The sequence below is a fragment of the Plasmodium malariae genome (assembly GCF_900090045.1).
Source record: "Plasmodium malariae genome assembly, chromosome: 9".
NCBI lineage: Eukaryota > Apicomplexa > Aconoidasida > Haemosporida > Plasmodiidae > Plasmodium > Plasmodium malariae.
In genome coordinates this window covers 499,733-519,161 of record NC_041783.1, presented here as the reverse complement: position 1 = coordinate 519,161, position 19,429 = coordinate 499,733, and the positions used below count along the sequence as shown (strand labels likewise).

At 26.8% G+C, this 19,429-nt stretch overlaps 4 protein-coding genes across 4 annotated transcripts; 1 reads left to right on the top strand and 3 right to left on the bottom strand.

The window, feature by feature from the left end:
- Positions 1–157: 157 nt before the first annotated feature.
- On the bottom strand, positions 158–1,834 carry ALP1 (actin-like protein, putative; the record flags this gene model as incomplete). Its single annotated transcript, XM_029004881.1, has 3 exons — positions 158–277; positions 578–1,512; positions 1,798–1,834. 3 exons carry the CDS (start codon positions 1,832–1,834, stop codon positions 158–160), a joined length of 1,092 nt encoding a protein of 363 aa, XP_028861526.1.
- Positions 1,835–3,474: 1,640 nt separating this feature from the next.
- PmUG01_09020100 (50S ribosomal protein L11, putative) lies at positions 3,475–4,876 on the top strand (the record flags this gene model as incomplete). Its single annotated transcript, XM_029004880.1, has 5 exons — positions 3,475–3,562; positions 3,717–3,816; positions 4,161–4,281; positions 4,486–4,567; positions 4,731–4,876. The coding sequence occupies 5 exons, from the start codon at positions 3,475–3,477 to the stop codon at positions 4,874–4,876; spliced, it is 537 nt and encodes a 178-aa protein (XP_028861525.1).
- A 901-nt stretch (positions 4,877–5,777) lies between these two features.
- VPS35 (vacuolar protein sorting-associated protein 35, putative) lies at positions 5,778–9,469 on the bottom strand (the record flags this gene model as incomplete). Its single annotated transcript, XM_029004879.1, has 2 exons — positions 5,778–8,966; positions 9,365–9,469. 2 exons carry the CDS (start codon positions 9,467–9,469, stop codon positions 5,778–5,780), a joined length of 3,294 nt encoding a protein of 1,097 aa, XP_028861524.1.
- A 3,576-nt stretch (positions 9,470–13,045) lies between these two features.
- On the bottom strand, positions 13,046–18,380 carry PmUG01_09019900 (asparagine-rich antigen, putative; the record flags this gene model as incomplete). Its single annotated transcript, XM_029004878.1, has 3 exons — positions 13,046–17,037; positions 17,622–17,735; positions 18,023–18,380. 3 exons carry the CDS (start codon positions 18,378–18,380, stop codon positions 13,046–13,048), a joined length of 4,464 nt encoding a protein of 1,487 aa, XP_028861523.1.
- Between the last annotated feature and the right edge of the window lie 1,049 nt (positions 18,381–19,429).

Genomic DNA, 19,429 nt, shown 5'->3' with positions numbered 1-19,429 from the left:
CAAATAAATATTCTATGAGAAATAGAGATAATTTATTTTATCATTTATTATTTTACAATTTAATATTTTACCATTTATCATTTTACCATTTATCATTTTACCATATATCATTTTACCATTTATCATTTTACCATTTATCATTTTACCATTTATCATTTTACAATTTATCATTTTTTTTTTTTTTCGATCTTACTTTTATTAAAATAATGTTACTGCCTATCTCTTCATACTCCTCTTTTGATATCCATAAACCTTCTTGGGCTTCCCTCAATTCAGGCTGCGAAAATATCTTTGCTCCCAACCACGCCATAATTGCTCTGTTTTCGTATGCGTGCACCTTTTATTGGAAGAAATGAAAGGATCTCAGATGTAAATGAACAGGTGGATATGCATTTCATTACATATATATATATATATATACACATTCACACACACATGCATACATATATGTAAGTGTATACACATATATATATACATATATATTTACACTTCTCGAAACGCACACAGGAACTGCTGTGTGGACAAAAAATAAAAACTAAGTTTGTCCCATTTTTTTTTTTTTTTTTTTCTAAATTACCTTAACAGCGGACCTTGCATTTTGTGGAGCATTATTTTTTATTTCTTTTTCTAGTCTTTCTACTAAATTAGGAAAAAGGGTGGACCCCCCTGACAGTATAATATAACTAGTTAAGGTTTTCCTGTTTTCCATGGGACACAATAAAATAGATTTCCATACAATATCAACGATACTTAAACTATCCCTATGACAGATAAGAGGATTAAACAAAGCCTCAGGAACATAAAAACGTTCATGTGATATTTCTATGGAGTCATAACCATCTCTTAAAATATCTCCATCAGGTAAGGTATATGTAACCGCTAAATCGTCTCTCATTTGATCTTTTGGTGGATTTAATGAACAAAAACATAACGTTTCCTTAATATTTTTGACATATTCAAAATTCTTTCTTGTTGTAACACTATAACCAATATCACATATTAATTTTTGTAAAAACATACTTAATTCTTCTCCACCAAAGTCTGAACGTATAATGCAGTTTTTTTCAATATATCCATCGAATACAGGAATAGATTGAGTTACTCCTTCTCCTATATCTAACACTAATCCTGTTGTTAATCCAGCAGCATATATCGACATTAATCCAGAAACTGAAATATTTAAATTATTAAAATCGAAAAATTCAAAGAACATTTCCCCCATTTTTGTCCTATGTGAACTTGAACATAAAGGTGGTTCGGTTAACAAAATATTTTCTACATTTCTTTTCTGATCAACACAACTTAATGTATATTCCCATGTTGTTTGTGCCAAATCCCAGTCACTTATATGTCCATGGTCTATTGGTCGATAAATGGATAATTCTGATTCATGGTAAATTGCTTCATCTCCAACATACGTTTGCTTTTCTTCACTGTTACGTTGATGTCCAACCACCGTTGGAAATACTATTGACGGCTCATCATAAACATTCAATCCTGCTTTTATATAACCTACACAAAGAGTAAAAAACCCATACACGTAAACAGTTGGATGTAAGAGCTGTAAAAAAAGGGGGCCTTTTAGATTTTATCCTGACCAGCTGTATGCCATATCGTTTTTTACTACATACATATAAATGGAGATATATATAAATGTACGTATAAATAAGCATATAAGTGCTTAAATGTACACATATATACCTATGTAAATTTATACGTTCACATTCAAACATATATATATATATATATATATTCAAGCAGCATTTCAGAATATGGCTGGTTACACGTAGTTCTTACCTGAACCGTTGTCAATTATAATTGTTTGGTTATCCATATATATACTTATATATACGTGAATATTTCAGCATTTATTTGAAAAATTTAAGTTAAATAGGAGGTATATTATAAGTAATATTTCTTTACGCTTTATATATGAATGTATGCATAATTATAATATCATTATATATGGGAGATAAAATAAAAAACAAACAAAAAAGGGGGAAAATACTGCAAATTGAAGAATAACGTAAGAGCTGAAAGACTAAAAAAAAAAAAAAAAAAAAGAAAAAATATTGCCTATTTAGTATGAAAAAAAAAAAAAATTATTAACTGTTCATGCAAATTATTTGTATATAACAAAGTTCCAAAAAAAAAATTTAGTTTGAGAAACCTTAAGATTGGGTGTAATATATATATTCCTATTTAAGAGAAGAAATAAAAAAAAAAAAAGAAGGAAAAAGAAAAAGAATGAGAATATGAATGAGAATACGAATGATAATACGAATGAGAATACGAATGAGAATACGAATGAGAATACGAATGAGAATACGAATGAGAATACGAATGATAATACGAATAAGAATAAGAATAAGAATAAGAAATTGATCATTTAATATTAAAATAATATGCTTAAAAATGTGTGTAAGTGTGAACTGGAAAGAATTGAAGTTATTGCATATATGCATAAAAGTATAGTTTATATATATGTAATACATACACGTATCACATATATATGCATACATTTTTTTTTCCCCTTTGCTACTATGATGCTATGCACACACAAAAAAAAAAGAAATAATAAAAAAAAAAAAAAAAAGGTATGCTCAAAGGAGAAATAAATTAACTTGCTCAATGTCCTACACGAATTATCAATAAAACATGCAGCATGTAAAGGTATGTTTTTATTTAAATATTCTTTAATGAAATGAATTAGTTACCTCATATTAACTACAAAAATATAAGGTATTCCTCAATATTTAAGAACTTGGTATAGGCAGGTTAAACTCATAAACATTTAACATATAAATAGGGAGGAAAAAAAAAAAAAAATATATAAAATAAAAAATAAAATAAAACAAAATAAACGGGTGGAATATAAATATTAGAAATGCGAATTAATATGATGAAAGTACTGATTGTAAAGAAAGAAAAAGAACAGAAACGAAATTTGTAATTCGTATGTTTTATATGCTTAACGGTTTATCCTATTTTTAACACCTGAGTAATTTAAGCAAAAGAGGAGTAACAAGAGTACCTATATTAAAATAAAAACGAAACATGTTCACATGTTCACATTTTCATAATTTCAAAATTTCACATTTGCATAGTTTCAAAGAAACAAATGTTGTATTTCACAAGATAATATAATAATGTTGGAAATTAGCATACACTTATAAAGGCTTAAATTGCAGTGGTTTTTTCTAATATGTATAATAAAAAAATGTTCATTTTGAAAATGTTTTGAAACCATGAGCCTTTGAATATAAAACGTATATGCATACATGCATGCATGTTCGTTGTGGCATGGTTTATCGTTTCTGCTTGCTGTATCCTTGTGGAATATTTTGTTTAACCCATTTTTAATATACGTTCTTGTGGCATATATATTTTTTTAATTTTTTGTCGTTTTTTTTATTGGTGCTCTTTTTTCTTGTTCCCACAAAATAAGGAATAACAAGCAAAAAAAAAAAAAAAATGTCCAGAATAGGAAGATTTAATATGATTGTTATGGCGGGTACTGCAAAACCAAGTGCCAGTATTGGTCAAACCCTAGGACCATTAGGTATGCATTCATTCTTGTATATATATATGTATGAATTTATCCGTTGATGTACATGTATAACTCACATATGTACTCGGTGCAAATCAAGACAGAAAGATTCTTTATTTCCTTCTGATTCACGTGGAAACTATTTCTGTTGTTCTATCACATGTAGGTATAAATATGATGACGTTTTTCAAAGAATTTAGCGAACGAACAAAAAATATATCAAAGAATGTTCCTATTCAAGTTACACTGGAACCATTAAATGACAGGTTTAAAAAATAAATAGAAAAATAGAAAATAGTGTTTATTCAAATGTTAGTCATCTTTTTTTCATATAGTTGAAAATTCGTGATAAAAGTCAAAATTGTGTAGCTCTTTTTTTTTGTAATAAATATTATAATTCATACTATATATATCTAGTTCTCTTAGTGCATACTTTAATATGTCAAAATGAGTATTTTAATAAAAACAATACAATTGGTTATAAATTTTCTAAGAACGATGTAAACGTTTCCTCCGTTCGAGAAACACCCTGAAATTTTAGTATTTTTGTGCCATCTAGCATACGCGTGTGTATGTACTTTATGAGTATGCATTTTTCTGAGCATTTCAGGACATACAGATTCTATTTGAGAACTCCAACAGTTGTGTGGTTCATCAGAAGATGCGCTAGGGTTCCTATGTTCAGTTCCACACCAAAACATCATATTGTTGGGGCTATTACCTTAGCTGAGGTGCTTTTTTTTTTTTTTTTTTTTTTACATACATTCGTATACACATTTGTACACTCACTGGTTGCATTTATTCTGTTCGTTAAATGTTTTATTTCATGAATCCTTTTTTTCTTTTGCTGTATACAAATTTACGTCTTTTTATGTTAATTAAAAAAAAGTACATTAAGTTATATGATTAATTATATTCTTCAAAAATACAAATAGGTTTTTCATATTGCTAAATGTAAGCGTATGGACCCCTCTTTGATAAATCTGTCTTTAAAAAGTATTTGCAAATATATTATCGGTAAGAAAAAAAAAAAAAAAAAAAAAAAAAACTTTTAAAATATAAAGATTTTGAGCAATATATGAAGAAATACATAAATCCAAATTACAATTCAGATATGTTACTTTGCATTGTGCCCCCTCATAAATATATACTATTTTATTTATGTTGTTCATATGTTAAGGTACATGCAAAAGCATGGGAATAAAGGTATGCAGAGAACTAGATGATGACGAGAAAAAAAAGTATTTTGTCGACATTAATCAGCTAGACAACATAAAAAAGGATATCAGAACGAGGAACAAGCATCAGAAGAGGTCTAAGAAGTAGAGGCAAAATAATTACAATTCTGAAAAAAAAAAAAAAAAAAGAAGGAACAAGAGGATAGAAAAATTAAAATAAAAATGGAAATAAAAAAATAAATAAAGAAGGAAAAGACTGCTCCTCTTTTAAATTCTAGTTCAAAATATATTAAAGTTTATTATATGAAAATTTACATATCCACATACACACACCAATATATTTTAACAAAATCAAACATGTAAGCTTTACATAAATTGAAGTTGGGACAAAAAAAAAAAAAAAAAAAAAATTTAAATTAAGTAGGTCCAATAAATTAGAGGTAACCTTATTAGATCTTTATACAGTCAAAACTGATCTACATAAAACAAAACAAAAAATAAACTATAACACGGTAAAATAACGTAAACACAGATAAATTACAACACAATAAAATACAACAAAGTATAATATAACACAGTACAGTAACATCTAACATAATGAAGTGAAGTATGATAAAATGAAAGTATAAAATCAAATGTGTGTGTGCTCATATGTACGTGTTTGTGTAATTTTTCATAAGTACTCCTTTATTGCTATATTTAATTTTTTGAATATTTTTTTTTCTTTTTTTTTTTTTTTTTAGCTAGCTATAATTTGTGAATATAAATAAAAAAATTAATTACTGCGAAAGTAGTGTGCATTTAATTGTTGCATACTTTTTTTTTTTTTTTTTTTTTTTTATCCAAATTAAAATACAACATTCAAGGTGTATGTATACTTTAATTGTGTACCAAATGGAGATACATTCTGATATTTATTCCCTGCTGTGTAAACATTTTCTATAGAAGGGGGGTTTATTTGCATGGTGTACATATATTTTGTATGGAAAATATAGGAATGTCAAGTGATTGTTGGTCAAATATATGCGTGATGAGTACTTGCAGGGGGTCTACTCCACCCGTAAAGGAACCGCATTTACGTTTATCTTTGCAAAGGTGTTCGAATTTTTTTTTTTCTCTTGTATGTATTTAATAGTTTGTATAAATTCTTGCTTAAAGGGGGAGTTATTATTATTACTACTGGATTTAGTGCAATACTCTTGGCAAATATGAATTAAATAATTTAAACTTTCTTCTGTAATTTCGATATTTTCAGCTTCATAATAATACACATATTTTTGTAGCATATAAACATAAAGAATTATATTATCATTATTTGACTGCATAGCTATTTCTGCATTTTTTACACTTTTTTGTAAACATTCAAGAACTTTTGTGCTATTTCTATATTTTTTATTTTCCCAATATAAATGAGAGCATTTTAAAACTCCTAAGCATTGATCTTTTTTTTTTAACAGTTTATTTGCATGTTGTGTTAATTTTAATGCAATATTATCATAATTTTCATTTTCTAATATTGTGATATAGGAACATAATATACCAACAATCCATATAATACACTCAAATTGTTGAGATGACATGTTAATATCTTCTTCATAAATGATAAGAGGTTGTGTAATAAATTCATAACATATTGCTTCTAAATTATCAAAAGAGATAAAGGAGTGTGTTTGTACAAAGTAATAGTAATTGTTTACTACTACAGCACTGTGTAAAAACAGTTTGAACGTAAGCACTGGGATTTGACTAGCTACTTCCTGCAAATTTGTGTGAATGAATTTAAATATATTTTTTACATACATGTTGTACTTGCTAATTACTTTTTCGTCAACGCTATCATTGTGGTATTCCACTAACGGAGCGATTCTGTCTTTGTCATAGGATGCCTCATCATATGTGTCTTCTTTTTTTTCCAAAAAGAAGTTACTACCACTATCGTTATTGCTATCGTTATTGCTATCGTTATTACGATCGTTATTACGATCGTTATTACGATCATTATTATTGCTATTATTAGCACCCTTATTATTAACACTACCACTATTCCTATTATTGTTAACATTATTGCTATTTTTACTGTTCCCCGCTTCTATATTAATTATTGCAGTGACTATGTGCAACAAGGTAAACACGACTGTCGGTAGCAGGTGCACTATATAAGAGCTATTTTCAATATATTTATAAAACAACATGCATATATTATATTTTTGATCTATATCATTTGTGTTGGTTATGATATGAAAAAATTTGCATATTTTTTCTGATATGTATGTTATAGAATTATTTTCTAAATTAAATATGTCTTCATTTTTATTCACTTTCTCATGAAATATAGATGATATATATTTTAATATTTCTTCAACATTTTCATACATTACAGTTTTATTTCTGCATTCTATTATTGCATCTATAATATTGAGGCTTAATTTTTTTTTATGTTTATCAATGATATTACTTAACAACACTTGCATGTTTTTTCCTTTCAAGGCATTTAATCCTAAATAATTAAAAGGTAGCACAATAATGCTGATAACTTGTTCACAGATCATGTCGTTGTTAAGGTTAACATTAGAAACAATGGTATATGGTAATACAAACAGTTTGCTTATAGTTACATCGTCATAAAGGCGTATACATAAAAATATAAACTCATAAATAACCTGCAGTATTTTTACTACATTTTGCACATATTCGTCTTCATTTCTGTTATTACTGTTGCTACTACAGTTGTTCTTGTAAATGTTTTTGTTATAACTGTGGTTGTTATCATAGTTGCAGTTATACTGCTTATTCGTGTTATTCGTGTTGTTCAAACTGCTTTTATTATTCTTTCCATTACTGCTTACATGTGATGGCTGCTCAGTTGAGTCGTAATATCCCAGAGTTTCACTGCTTATTTGATCATTTGTGGACTCAATAAAATTGGTACTATTATTAGTATTCCCATCATTATTTCCATCTTTATTCACATCATGACTCGCATAGTTATTACTCGCATAGTTATTACTCGCACAGTTATTACTCGCACAGTTATTACGCGCACAGTTATTACTCGCACAGTTATTACTCGCACAGTTATTACTCGCACAGTTATTACTCGCACAGTTATTACTCGCACAGTTATTACTCGCATAGTTATTATTCGCATAGTTATTTCTCGCATCGCTGCTTCCGTTATTCGTAAGTACAACCTTTTCTGCATTTCTATATGTTTCGCTATAGTCCAAATTACTAGTTTTATATTTGTTTGTACCATCAAAATTTGCGTTGTACGCTGTTTTCCCATTGTAGTCCAATGTTCTATTAACGTACAGTACTAAATGATCATAAAATAAATGAAATATGTCTATCTCTTTTGGTAACTCATATTTGTTTGATTCAATAAAATACCTCAACCTTTTTAATAAAGTAATAAGTATACTTTTAAAATCTAGTGAAGTATTTATCTTCAATATAGCATTTAATAAAATTTCTAAACTGTAAATATGACACTCATCACTAAATACTTGAACGATTGATTCAAATATATATTGTTGTATAAGTGAATCATTAATATTAGATAAATATAATAACAACTTTGGTAAACATTTTTCTAAATAATATTGCTTGGTCATACCTTCTAATTGTGACATTCGTACTAATATTGAACCCACTAACATCTTTACATCCATTTTTTCTTTTAACACTTTTACTCTATTATTAACGATTTGTTCCTCTTGCATACTGGGTATTTTTATTATTTTATCATTCATCCTACTCCATAACTTTAAACTTTCATAAAAATTTGTTAATAAGAATTCAAATGCATCATCAATATTTCCACCACCTGCTTCTTCATATTCGCTACCTGTATCTGGGATTCTATCTTTACACATCTGGATTAAGAAATACCTCAAAAATAGTCCTCTCAAAGGATGTTGAATACCTTTACATAACTCAGTCATATCTTTTAATATATATTTCGCTTTTATATCTTTATTCTTAATATAATTTCTACCCACTATTATTAATAAATATAAACGCGGAATGATATTTCCCGCATGTTGAACACTCTCATATATATCAATGAATTTTTTCTTGTGCTTCTTTTTATCACTTAAGAAATTATCTAAATGTTGCAATTCGTTAAATATTAACATGTACAGTTCATAATAATGTTTGGGCGATAAATGCGATGTTCTCAATTCGCACAGCATGTTTGATGCGTGTTTCAGTGTATCTCGGAGGGATCCATTTTCCTAAATACAAAAATGAAAAGAGAAAAAATATATATATATGTATATATATTATAAATGGGAGAGAAATGGATACATATAATTATCAACAATTCTGTGTTATTTTATTTTATTTTATTTTTTTTTTCGAGCTCAAATTGTTGTGTAAAAAAAAGAAAAAAAAAAAAAAAATATGACTATTCTGATGGGAAAAAACGGAACGGGGTAAACTTGTCCGCTACTCTGTTCAGACAAAATCCGTTAAGTTTTACGTGAGTTATTTTATTTTTATATGTTTCCAAGTTCCAATTGTTGTGCAACTTTTATTAATTATTTTGTACTTTTCAAGCGTATATCCGCCCCTACACACAAAAATATGCACATACTTAATCGTACTTTTTCCTTTTTTTTCTTCTTCTTACCAGTGCCTGTTTCATATAGAAGCTTTGCTCCTTAACAACAAAAATACATTCGTCCAAATATTTTTTTTCATCTACTGCATTGTTACAATCTTTATATGAATTCATAATGAATATTACGGATGTATGTACGTGTACACGTGTATACAGGTGTACTGTGTATATACGAAAAAGCAAATTATATAGGGGAAAATGCCCCGTGCAGGGATTATATAATGTGAGCAGCTTTCGGATTATACGTGAGCTCTACTTATCCTTGTGAGAAGAGCTCACATTTGCAAAAGTACATATGTACATGAATAAATGTATATGGATATATTTGCCTATAGATTTAAGCGCGTAAACATATGTACGCTGATGTTTTCATGTAAATGTACTATACACATATTTAATTACGAAAATATGAAAAGCACACATAATCACTACGTGTATGATCTTATTTGTTCCTTCTTGAGGTTAAATGCGTGCCATAGTTACGTTCTTTTTATAAGTGAAAAAAAAAAAATAATAAATAAATGGAACGAAATAAATGAACGAGATGGATGAACGATATGGATGAACGATATGGATGAATGACATAATCAAAAAGATGAACTAAATAAATGAATAAAATAAATGAACGATGTTAATAAAAGGAATATATGAACGAATATATGAACGAATATATGAACGAAATAAATAAACGAAATATATGAACGAAATATATGAACGAAATATATGACGAAATATATGAACGAAATATATGAACGAAATATATGAACGAAATATATGAACGAAATATATGAACGAAATATATGAACGAAATATAAGAATAAAATAAAAAGAACAAAATCTCACATAGGAAGCAAATCTAATACGTGCATATACACATCATAATAAATTTCAGTTGGCGTAATAATAATGAATGATCTAATTTTGACACATACACGTTAAAAAGTGAAGGTAAGTACGCTTTAAAAATTTTTCTTTTGATATATACTGTTACATATTTCAACAAAAAATAATTGTTTTTATACACTAATTCATCATTTAATGTATTATATATATATAAATATATTTATATATATATATATATATATATACACATACATCCATATATGAACAAATAAAAGCGTACAAATAGGATATATTCGTTTTGAGCTCTTTAACATAAAATATAGTAATGATGCGAACAAAAATAAAAAAAATTTATAACGCAGGACTATATTGAAAAAAAAAAAAAAAATGGTAAATTATTGTAGTGTGTACATACCCGTATAGTATGTGCTATTTATGCTTCGTTTGACCATACGGATGATACAAAAAAAAAAAAAATAAATAAAACAAAATAAAACGAAATAAAACAAGACCAATCAAAATAAAATAAAACGAAATGAAATAAAACAAAGCAAAGCAAAATAAAACGAAATGAAATAAAACAAAGCAAAGCAAAATAAAACGAAATAAAACAAAATATAAAATAAAAAAAATTTCCCGTAGAATATATATTCTGCCATTAAAGAAGTTTTTATTAGAGCTTCAATATTGCCAGTTTTAACCTCTGGCGTGTATCTTTGCATGCAAATTTTTTTCTTAACACCTTTTTTTGTGTTACAGGTTTATTTTAATTTTGTCATTCCCTTGTTAGGATTATATAATGTTATGTGTGTTATTTACTTTTTAGTTCTCTTTGTGAAATGTTCCTTTTTCATTATGCGGGGAACGAAAGATACTCATTTGGAGTTAGCCGTACATGTAGATAGGTATATATATATATGTATGTTTGATGTGTGTATGTTTGTGTATAGATATACAAACGTATGTAAACCAGAGTACATATATTTGGACAAACAGCACGATAATTAAATACGTAACGATGCGTTCCTTAAATATTAAGTTATATTATTTTTACTTTGGAAAAATTTGTATTACGAGATTAGAAAAGGCTTTCTTCCTTTTTAAGGCCTTTATATGCGCATATATCATGTATAAAGGTGTATACATACGTATGAACGTACATATATATATATATATATATGTGCACGTTTACAGCTCCTTAGGTTGATGAGAACTCCAAAAAAGCCTGAAGTTTTGCTGAAAATATAAATTAGTCATGCGTTACATAAACTGGTTTACGATTATTCTGGAAATATAATGGTGTGTCTCTTAACATTATTTTATTTTTATTATTTATAATACTGCGCTTGTTTTAATTTGTTTTAAATTTATTTAATTTAGTTTTATTTTTTTCCTTTTCTTTTACGGACAACAGTTTATTTAAATATGCACGATGTTGGAAAAAAAAAAAAAAATAGCTATTTTAATTATTACTATAAGCACAAATATATATATATATATATATACGTACGTAAATGTATTACATTGAATTAAAAAAATAAAAAGTAAATTGGATTAAAGTACAATATTATTTAATAAAAATTCGCAGTGTACTTCTGAAAGATTGTAGAAATACAAAATAATAGTACAAGAGAGGTATTATATACATGTATACTATATATATATATAAGTATATATACATGTATGCGTGTTCATGCACTTGTGTTTAACATAAAACATAAATTCATGAACTCTCAATGGGACCAAAAAACTAATTGGTCTACTTATATAATATTAAAATAAATTATTCAAATATATTTTTTTTAAAGCTAAATTATATTCCTTTTTTTACAGTGTCACTATTTACTATTAAAAATAAGTAGGGTATAATAATATGAATACTCATATCTTCATATATAAAAAATATACATGTAGCATGTACACTTGTTAATTTTTTTTACATAAAATGGCAGAAAAACATAAATAAATGGTAAATAAATACATGATAAATATATGGTAAATAAATACATGATAAATAAATGGTAAATAAATACATGATAAATAAATGGTAAATAAATACATGATAAATAAATGGTAAATAAATACATGATAAATAAATGGTAAATAAATACATGATAAATAAATGGTAAATATGTGCAAGATAAATAAATACATAAATAACTAATAAATGGATTAATAAAAAAAAAAAACAAACGTATGTTCCTTCATGTTAACAAGAACTTCATAGTTACAACATTGAGGTAGGCATAAACACATATATATTATATTTATTTTGTATACATAAATATGTAAGTAAAAAAAAAAAAAAAAAGGGAAAAAATTATATTAAGCATATTCTTAAAAATTAATACCTGACTTGTGCATGTAAATTTGTAAGCCCATAAAATTACATAAACATGTGCATTGCTAAAACACAAAATTCGCGTATCTTCATAAAGGTGTATACAAGATGTACACACGTATCAGTTTATACATATATATATACACATGTACACATACATCTTGTCGCTTATGTTTAGATTTCTTTTTTTTTTTTTTTTATATTATTGTTATTTTCGTGGTGATCTCTAACATTGCAGAAATAAATAAATTTTAATTTCATTATTACTTCATTTTAAGCAGGTTATTTTTTTGTAATTTTATAACGCTTCCCATATTTTTTGTTTGCTCGCGCCAACTGAAAATATGATACAGCAAACAATATGTTTACCGCAGCAATAGTGTAACCATTACTTGCTGATAACAAATGGTCGTTATATAATATAAAATGGTAATATATCTTTTTCCCCTAGTCCCTGGATACGGAGGGCAAATAGTTTTTTCCAATTTTTTTTTTTTTTTTTTTATCTACTTATCGCTTTCATCTCCATCTCCCAAGCATTCGTATCTATTTTTTTTAATAGAAACGTTATTGGTCTTAACAGTTGTTACTATTGCCTTTTTTGGAATGGCTTGAATTTCTGTCTTTGTTTCTGTCTTTTCCTTATCATTTTGTTTTGTTGAATTTTTGGGTTCTTTGTAATAAGTTCCTTTAGGGGAATATTTGTAATAATTCGCAGATTTATAATTATTTGCATAATTATAATTATTCATTTTTGAATGAGAATTATGGTGTTTATAATTTTTATGTCTCATTGAGTTATAATTATTGGAAAAATATTTATTGTCCATTTTATCATAATCCAAATAATTATTATTTCTATCATAGCTATCTCTATAATTATCTTTATTATTTTTTTCATAATTATCTTTATAACTTAATCTGTCATACGAATTTCTATACCCTTTATCATATGAATCCCTATGGTTTCTTTTATCATCAGATATATAACTCTTATTATCATAATTTTTTTTATCTGATGTACTACTATATTTACTATTTCGTTTTCTTTCGTAATTATTATTATTTCTACTACTATGCTTATCATAATTCCTACTACCATACTTCCTATACTCATAAGAGTCTTCCCTTTCAGCCTTTTTTGAATCTTCTCTTTTTTTATATGTATCCCTTTTCGTGATACTACTACTACTGTCTTTTCTTTGGTCTCGTCGATCATTTCGTCGCTCATCCCGTCGGTCGTCTCGTCTCTCATCCCGTCGGTCATCACGTCGATCATCTCGTCTCTCATCACGTCGGTCATCACGTCGATCATCTCTCCTATCAGATCTCCTGTCGTATCTCCTACTGTGCCTGTCTCTTCTCCTGCTGTCGTCCCTTCTTCTACTACTATCTCTTCTTCTACTACTATCTCTCCTTCTGCTACTATCTCTTCTTCTGCTACTATCTCTTCTTCTGCTACTACCACGACTAGCTTTATTTGAGTGTGAACGACTTTTTCTTGAACTGTAGTGAGAGCCTTTATCATTAAGTAGACTGTTTTCTTTCTGTTCTACTAGTAAGTGTGTCCTAGCTTCCCATATATTTTCTCCTTTTTTTAAATTAGGTTTCATTAATATATCTATTTTTTTATTACCTGTTCCTTGTGCATTATTATTACTTTGATTGTTATCTCCATTTACATTATTATTTGGATCATTTTGTTCAACTTCATCTGTCGTTTTCTTTTTTATTTTTCTCTTAGTTTTAGTATGTAACAATGTCGATTTTAAATTTGTACTAGTAATATCTTTACAATTTTCTGAACTTTCTGTTTCGTATGTATAATTATCATTACTTCGTTGAGAGTCGTTATTATTATTAAGAATACTGTTATCAAGTTTTCTTTCATCCAAATAATATTTGTCGTCTTTACTATTTCTCTCACTCTTAATATTATTATCATCCCCTCCTTCATTATTTCCATCATCTTTGCTATTTTTTTCCTTTAATTCCTCGTTTCCATTATCTTCATCATTTTTCTTTTCTGTCGCTATAACCTTAACGGTCTTAATAGACATAACCTTCTTTGCCTTGCTAGAGTTATTTGCGTTTTTCACATACTTCAACGAGTTATCATATAAATTTTCGATATTGTAATTATACGCGCTACCACTGTTATTGTTGCTATTACTGTGGTTGTTACTGTTACTGTTACTATTACTGTTGATGTTACTATTACTGTTGATGTTTCCATCGTCATTACCGTTGTAGTTCTCCCCTTTTACGTTCACATTCCTGTTCATATTTTCGAATGGCTCTTCATTCTTTTTACCACTACTGTTATCATTCATCTTTCTCATATTTATACCATCTTTACCTAGTTCATTATCAGAATTCAATTTTCCCGCACCCACTGCAGTTCTAAAATTGGAAGGAGAATCATTATTATTTCGATAGATGAGGTTGCTCCTATATGTACTACTGCTATTATTACGGTTATCGCTATTGCTATTGTTATTGTTTGAACCGTTTCTAATATTGTAATTCGTACTGCCATCTTCTCTCTTCACGTTTTTCATTATAATATTTTTAATATTCGCTTTATCATCCTTTTTAATAATGTTGTAATCCTTTTGTTTTCCCGTGAAACTGCTATTATTGTTATTACTACCACTATCATGATTAGTTTTCTTTTCCATCTTCAAATTCGTATTTCTGAAATTTCCGAAGGCGTCCTTCCCATCATTGATGGTATTATTATTATGACATGTGTTCAAATAATTTACATTTTTTAAATCTTGATTCATACTATTTCCATCTCCATCTACATGTGCGTTATACATTTTATTTTCATATATTTGATTATGAATAACACTTACATTTATATTTTTTTTATTTTCATCCAAATTTATATTTTTCATATTATTACTACTACTGTAAGCAGAAGAATTCACATTATTATTATTATTATTATTCATATCCATGTTTTTAAAATTTTGATTTAGGTTAATTCTTTTCATATTATTATTCATGTCTCCACTAAGGTTATTAGGATTTGGATTGTTCATATTATTACTTACATTTTTATTTCCTAACATATTGCTACTATTATTATCTGAAGAACTGTTCATATTTTTTTTCATACTATTATTATTGCTATTGTTCGCATTATTTTTATTCATCATAAATATTTTTTTTGTCGAATTATTTTTACCATTATTCGTATTTTGAAAATTATTATAATTGTTATAATTCCTCCCTGTGTTTGTGTTCTTTTTATAATTAAATATGTTCTTATTGGGGCTGTTCAAGCTTTTGTTATCACTGTTCATGCTACTCAAGTTGTTCGTCATGTTGTTAGTTGCCTCGTTGGCACTGCTCATGTTGTTTAATCCTTTTTTCTGCTTTTCATTTTCCTCCTTATTTTCTGACCTCTTTTCACCTTCTTCTAACATATGATTGGTCCCACTATTATTCCCATTGTTTCCTTCCTTTTCCTTTGAAACACTTTCTTCTAATATTTTATCAGGGTTCGTATCCACCGGTTTTGCTTCACCAAATATGTTTGGGTTAACTACATAGCTTTTCTGATCTAATGGTACAGATCGTTTTTTCAAAACTAATTTTTTTCTTTGTTCTGTTCCGCTAGTTCCTATGGCACTGCCAACATTTTCAGCATTTTTATTTGCACCGATATTACTATTATTAATATGAATATTACTGTTACTGTTACTATTATTGTTACTACTATTACTCTGGTATTTCATATTTTTAAAATTAAAATTTGCACTAGGGTTTATCTTATCGTTTAAAACATGAGCATTGTTATTCTGCTGATTCATATGCAAACTGTTGTTGTTATTGTTGTTGTTATTGTTGTTGTTAATATTGTTTATATTCATGCCTGGTTGATTATTTACATAGTTCATTTTCATATGGCTGTAATTATGATTAGTGTTCATGTTATTATTATTGATACTATTATTCATAGAATTGCCTTTCATATCCATTTTCATATTTTTATTATTTTCACTAAAATACGAATTATTATTCATTGAAAACACATTATTATTACTGTTGTTCGCGTTGTTATTATTATTGTTATTAAGATTGTTCATATTGCTACTACTGTTATTATAACTGTTCATATTATTATTTCCTTGTCGTAAATTACCAAAATTATTATTTCTGTTTATCACTTTCTTAAATTTGTTTTGTTTTTGATTCAAATGAAATACTTTCATTTTATCCTTATTAATTATTACTGATATTGCACCATGCTCACTCGTATTATTGCCTGAATAAATCATCTTTCCATTTAATTCTAATGATCTGTTCATATCTTCTGCATTATCAAACTCAACATATGCCGCAGCAGTTTTTCCTTTCTTGTTCAAAATATTTATTCTCCTTATACGATATCCTTCAAACATTTTATAAATCTCTTCTTTTGTTATATCTATATGTAAATTACGGATATAAATTTCGTAGCTACTCGAATAATTGTTATACATATCTGCAAAAATTAGGTCAAAAAATAAAGCATATATATATATATATATGTATCATTGCGGGGAAATAAAAAAGGTATGTACATATCATGCTGAACAGGAAAGGTGAAATGGTGTAAACAATATAAACAAAAATAAAAAAAAAAAAAAAAAAAAAAAAGATAAAATTAATATGTGAATTAATTAAAAAAAATTGTAAAAGGTTAATGAAATGATACGTGAAGGGGTGTGTAAATGTGTGTGTGCCAAAAAAATATAAGTATCTTCTATATATCGCACAGTGAAACGTATGATTCCCAAACTGACATACATATCAAATCAATTCGCGCAACTATACACATACTACATATGAAGCAAGGGGGACAAAAATCTGCGCGCGTATGAAGGAACACGCATAACTACATATATATATATATATATATTTACATATACATATGCATATATATATATATGCATATATATATGCATAAAAATATATGTTAAACACCTATATTTCGAACAAAACAGCACGAATGATATCAATACAAACATATATACATGCAAAAAAAAAAAAAAAAGAAAAAACATCTATTACTGAAATGAAATATACCATTCTTTGGAGGAATAAAATAATTCTGCTTCATATTACTACTAATATCAATGCTATTATGATTACTTTCCATAGTTCTGTTCTTCATATCAATGTCATCATTGTACGTATCGACTAAAATACGATTGAAAGGAAAATGGTAAAAAGGGCAAAGATTGAATATGTGTATATATAAGAATATATATGTACACACACATACATATATAAATGTACTTATGTATAAATATACATATGTATAAAGGTTAAAATGTTTAAACGTACATATATCTGTATACATATTAACACATTTTTCAAAAACCACATAAACTACAGGTATGAAACAAAGCCTCAAACATATACATACGTATATAAGTATTATATATATGCCTGTGTGTACAAATATTGTATGTACAAATTAATACCTAAAGGGGCATCACAATCTTCACACATGTCTGCCCAACGATTGCTACTCTTGCTTTCTTCATTTTCTATTTTTGGACTATCGTTATTATTTTTACTGTTCGTACAATTTTCATCATTGTTGTCACCTTTACCCTCCTCGTTATAATCATTTGTTGTATTTTTATCCTTTAGATTGTTATCGTTAAAATTATTTTCATTTACGCTATGGTCATTGTGTACATTTTTCTCACTATTTTCATTGGTTTCATTGTTTGTGATACTATTACTGTTTGCATTACTATTATCGTTATTGTTGACATTCTCATTTTCTTTATTTGCATCCATTTCCATTTTGCTATCCTCAATAATAGAACTCATTTTTTTTTTTTTTTTCTATCCCTTCAAATTAACCCCTTAATTTTATTATATTATTATTTATTTATTATTTATTGTTTATTTATTATTTTTTATTTATTATTTATTATTTATTATTTATTATTTATTATTTATTTATTATTTATTATTTATTATTATTTATTATTTATTATTTATTTATTATTTATTATTTATTATTTATTTATTATTTATTTATTTATTTATTTATTTATTTATTTATTTTCCCCCCTTTATTTTATATGTCTTGTTATTTTACTTTATTTTATACTCTATATATCTCGCTCTACGTAATATTTTAAACCGGTTTCCTTCTTTGATACTTTGTAGTAATAGTAACCAATTAATACAATCTTAATTTAGTAAAATTATCATAAAAATATTTCTTTTCCAAAAATCGATCAACCACAAATAGCTAATTAATACGTATATGTTGTAATAGCGTATAAGAAGGTGTAAACGAGCAAAGTACGTAATTTCCATAAATATGTATATATTATATTATATTTTATTATATTTTGTATTAATGATGGATGTATTTATTTTAAAAATACTTCGTTAATTTGTTCAGTATACATATATATATTTATACGTACTTATATATGTATATAAATAAACATATATTACTTTTTATTTTTGTAAAAATGATTACATTACACAATTAACAGTATTATCATTACACTTTAAAATGAATTCCATAGGGAAAAAATAAAATAATACGCTTGTATGGATAATTAAAAATATATATTTCTTCCTATAATATATATAACGCATATAATACATATAATATATATGCATATATTTTTGTATACACCTCTACACTTTTAAAAATGTTCGAAAATCGTTATATTTTCGTAGTGGAATTATTCTTTGTTATTCCTGGGGGGATTTTCCTCTCGAATGTTATCAGCGTCGATTCTCCTTCAGATTATAAAAAAATAATGAGGAATAAAAAGGGGAAAAAAAAAGAAAAAAGAAAGAAAATTGAAAATCTCTCCACAACTAAATATTTTTCGTAAAAATTAAGTCTTTCT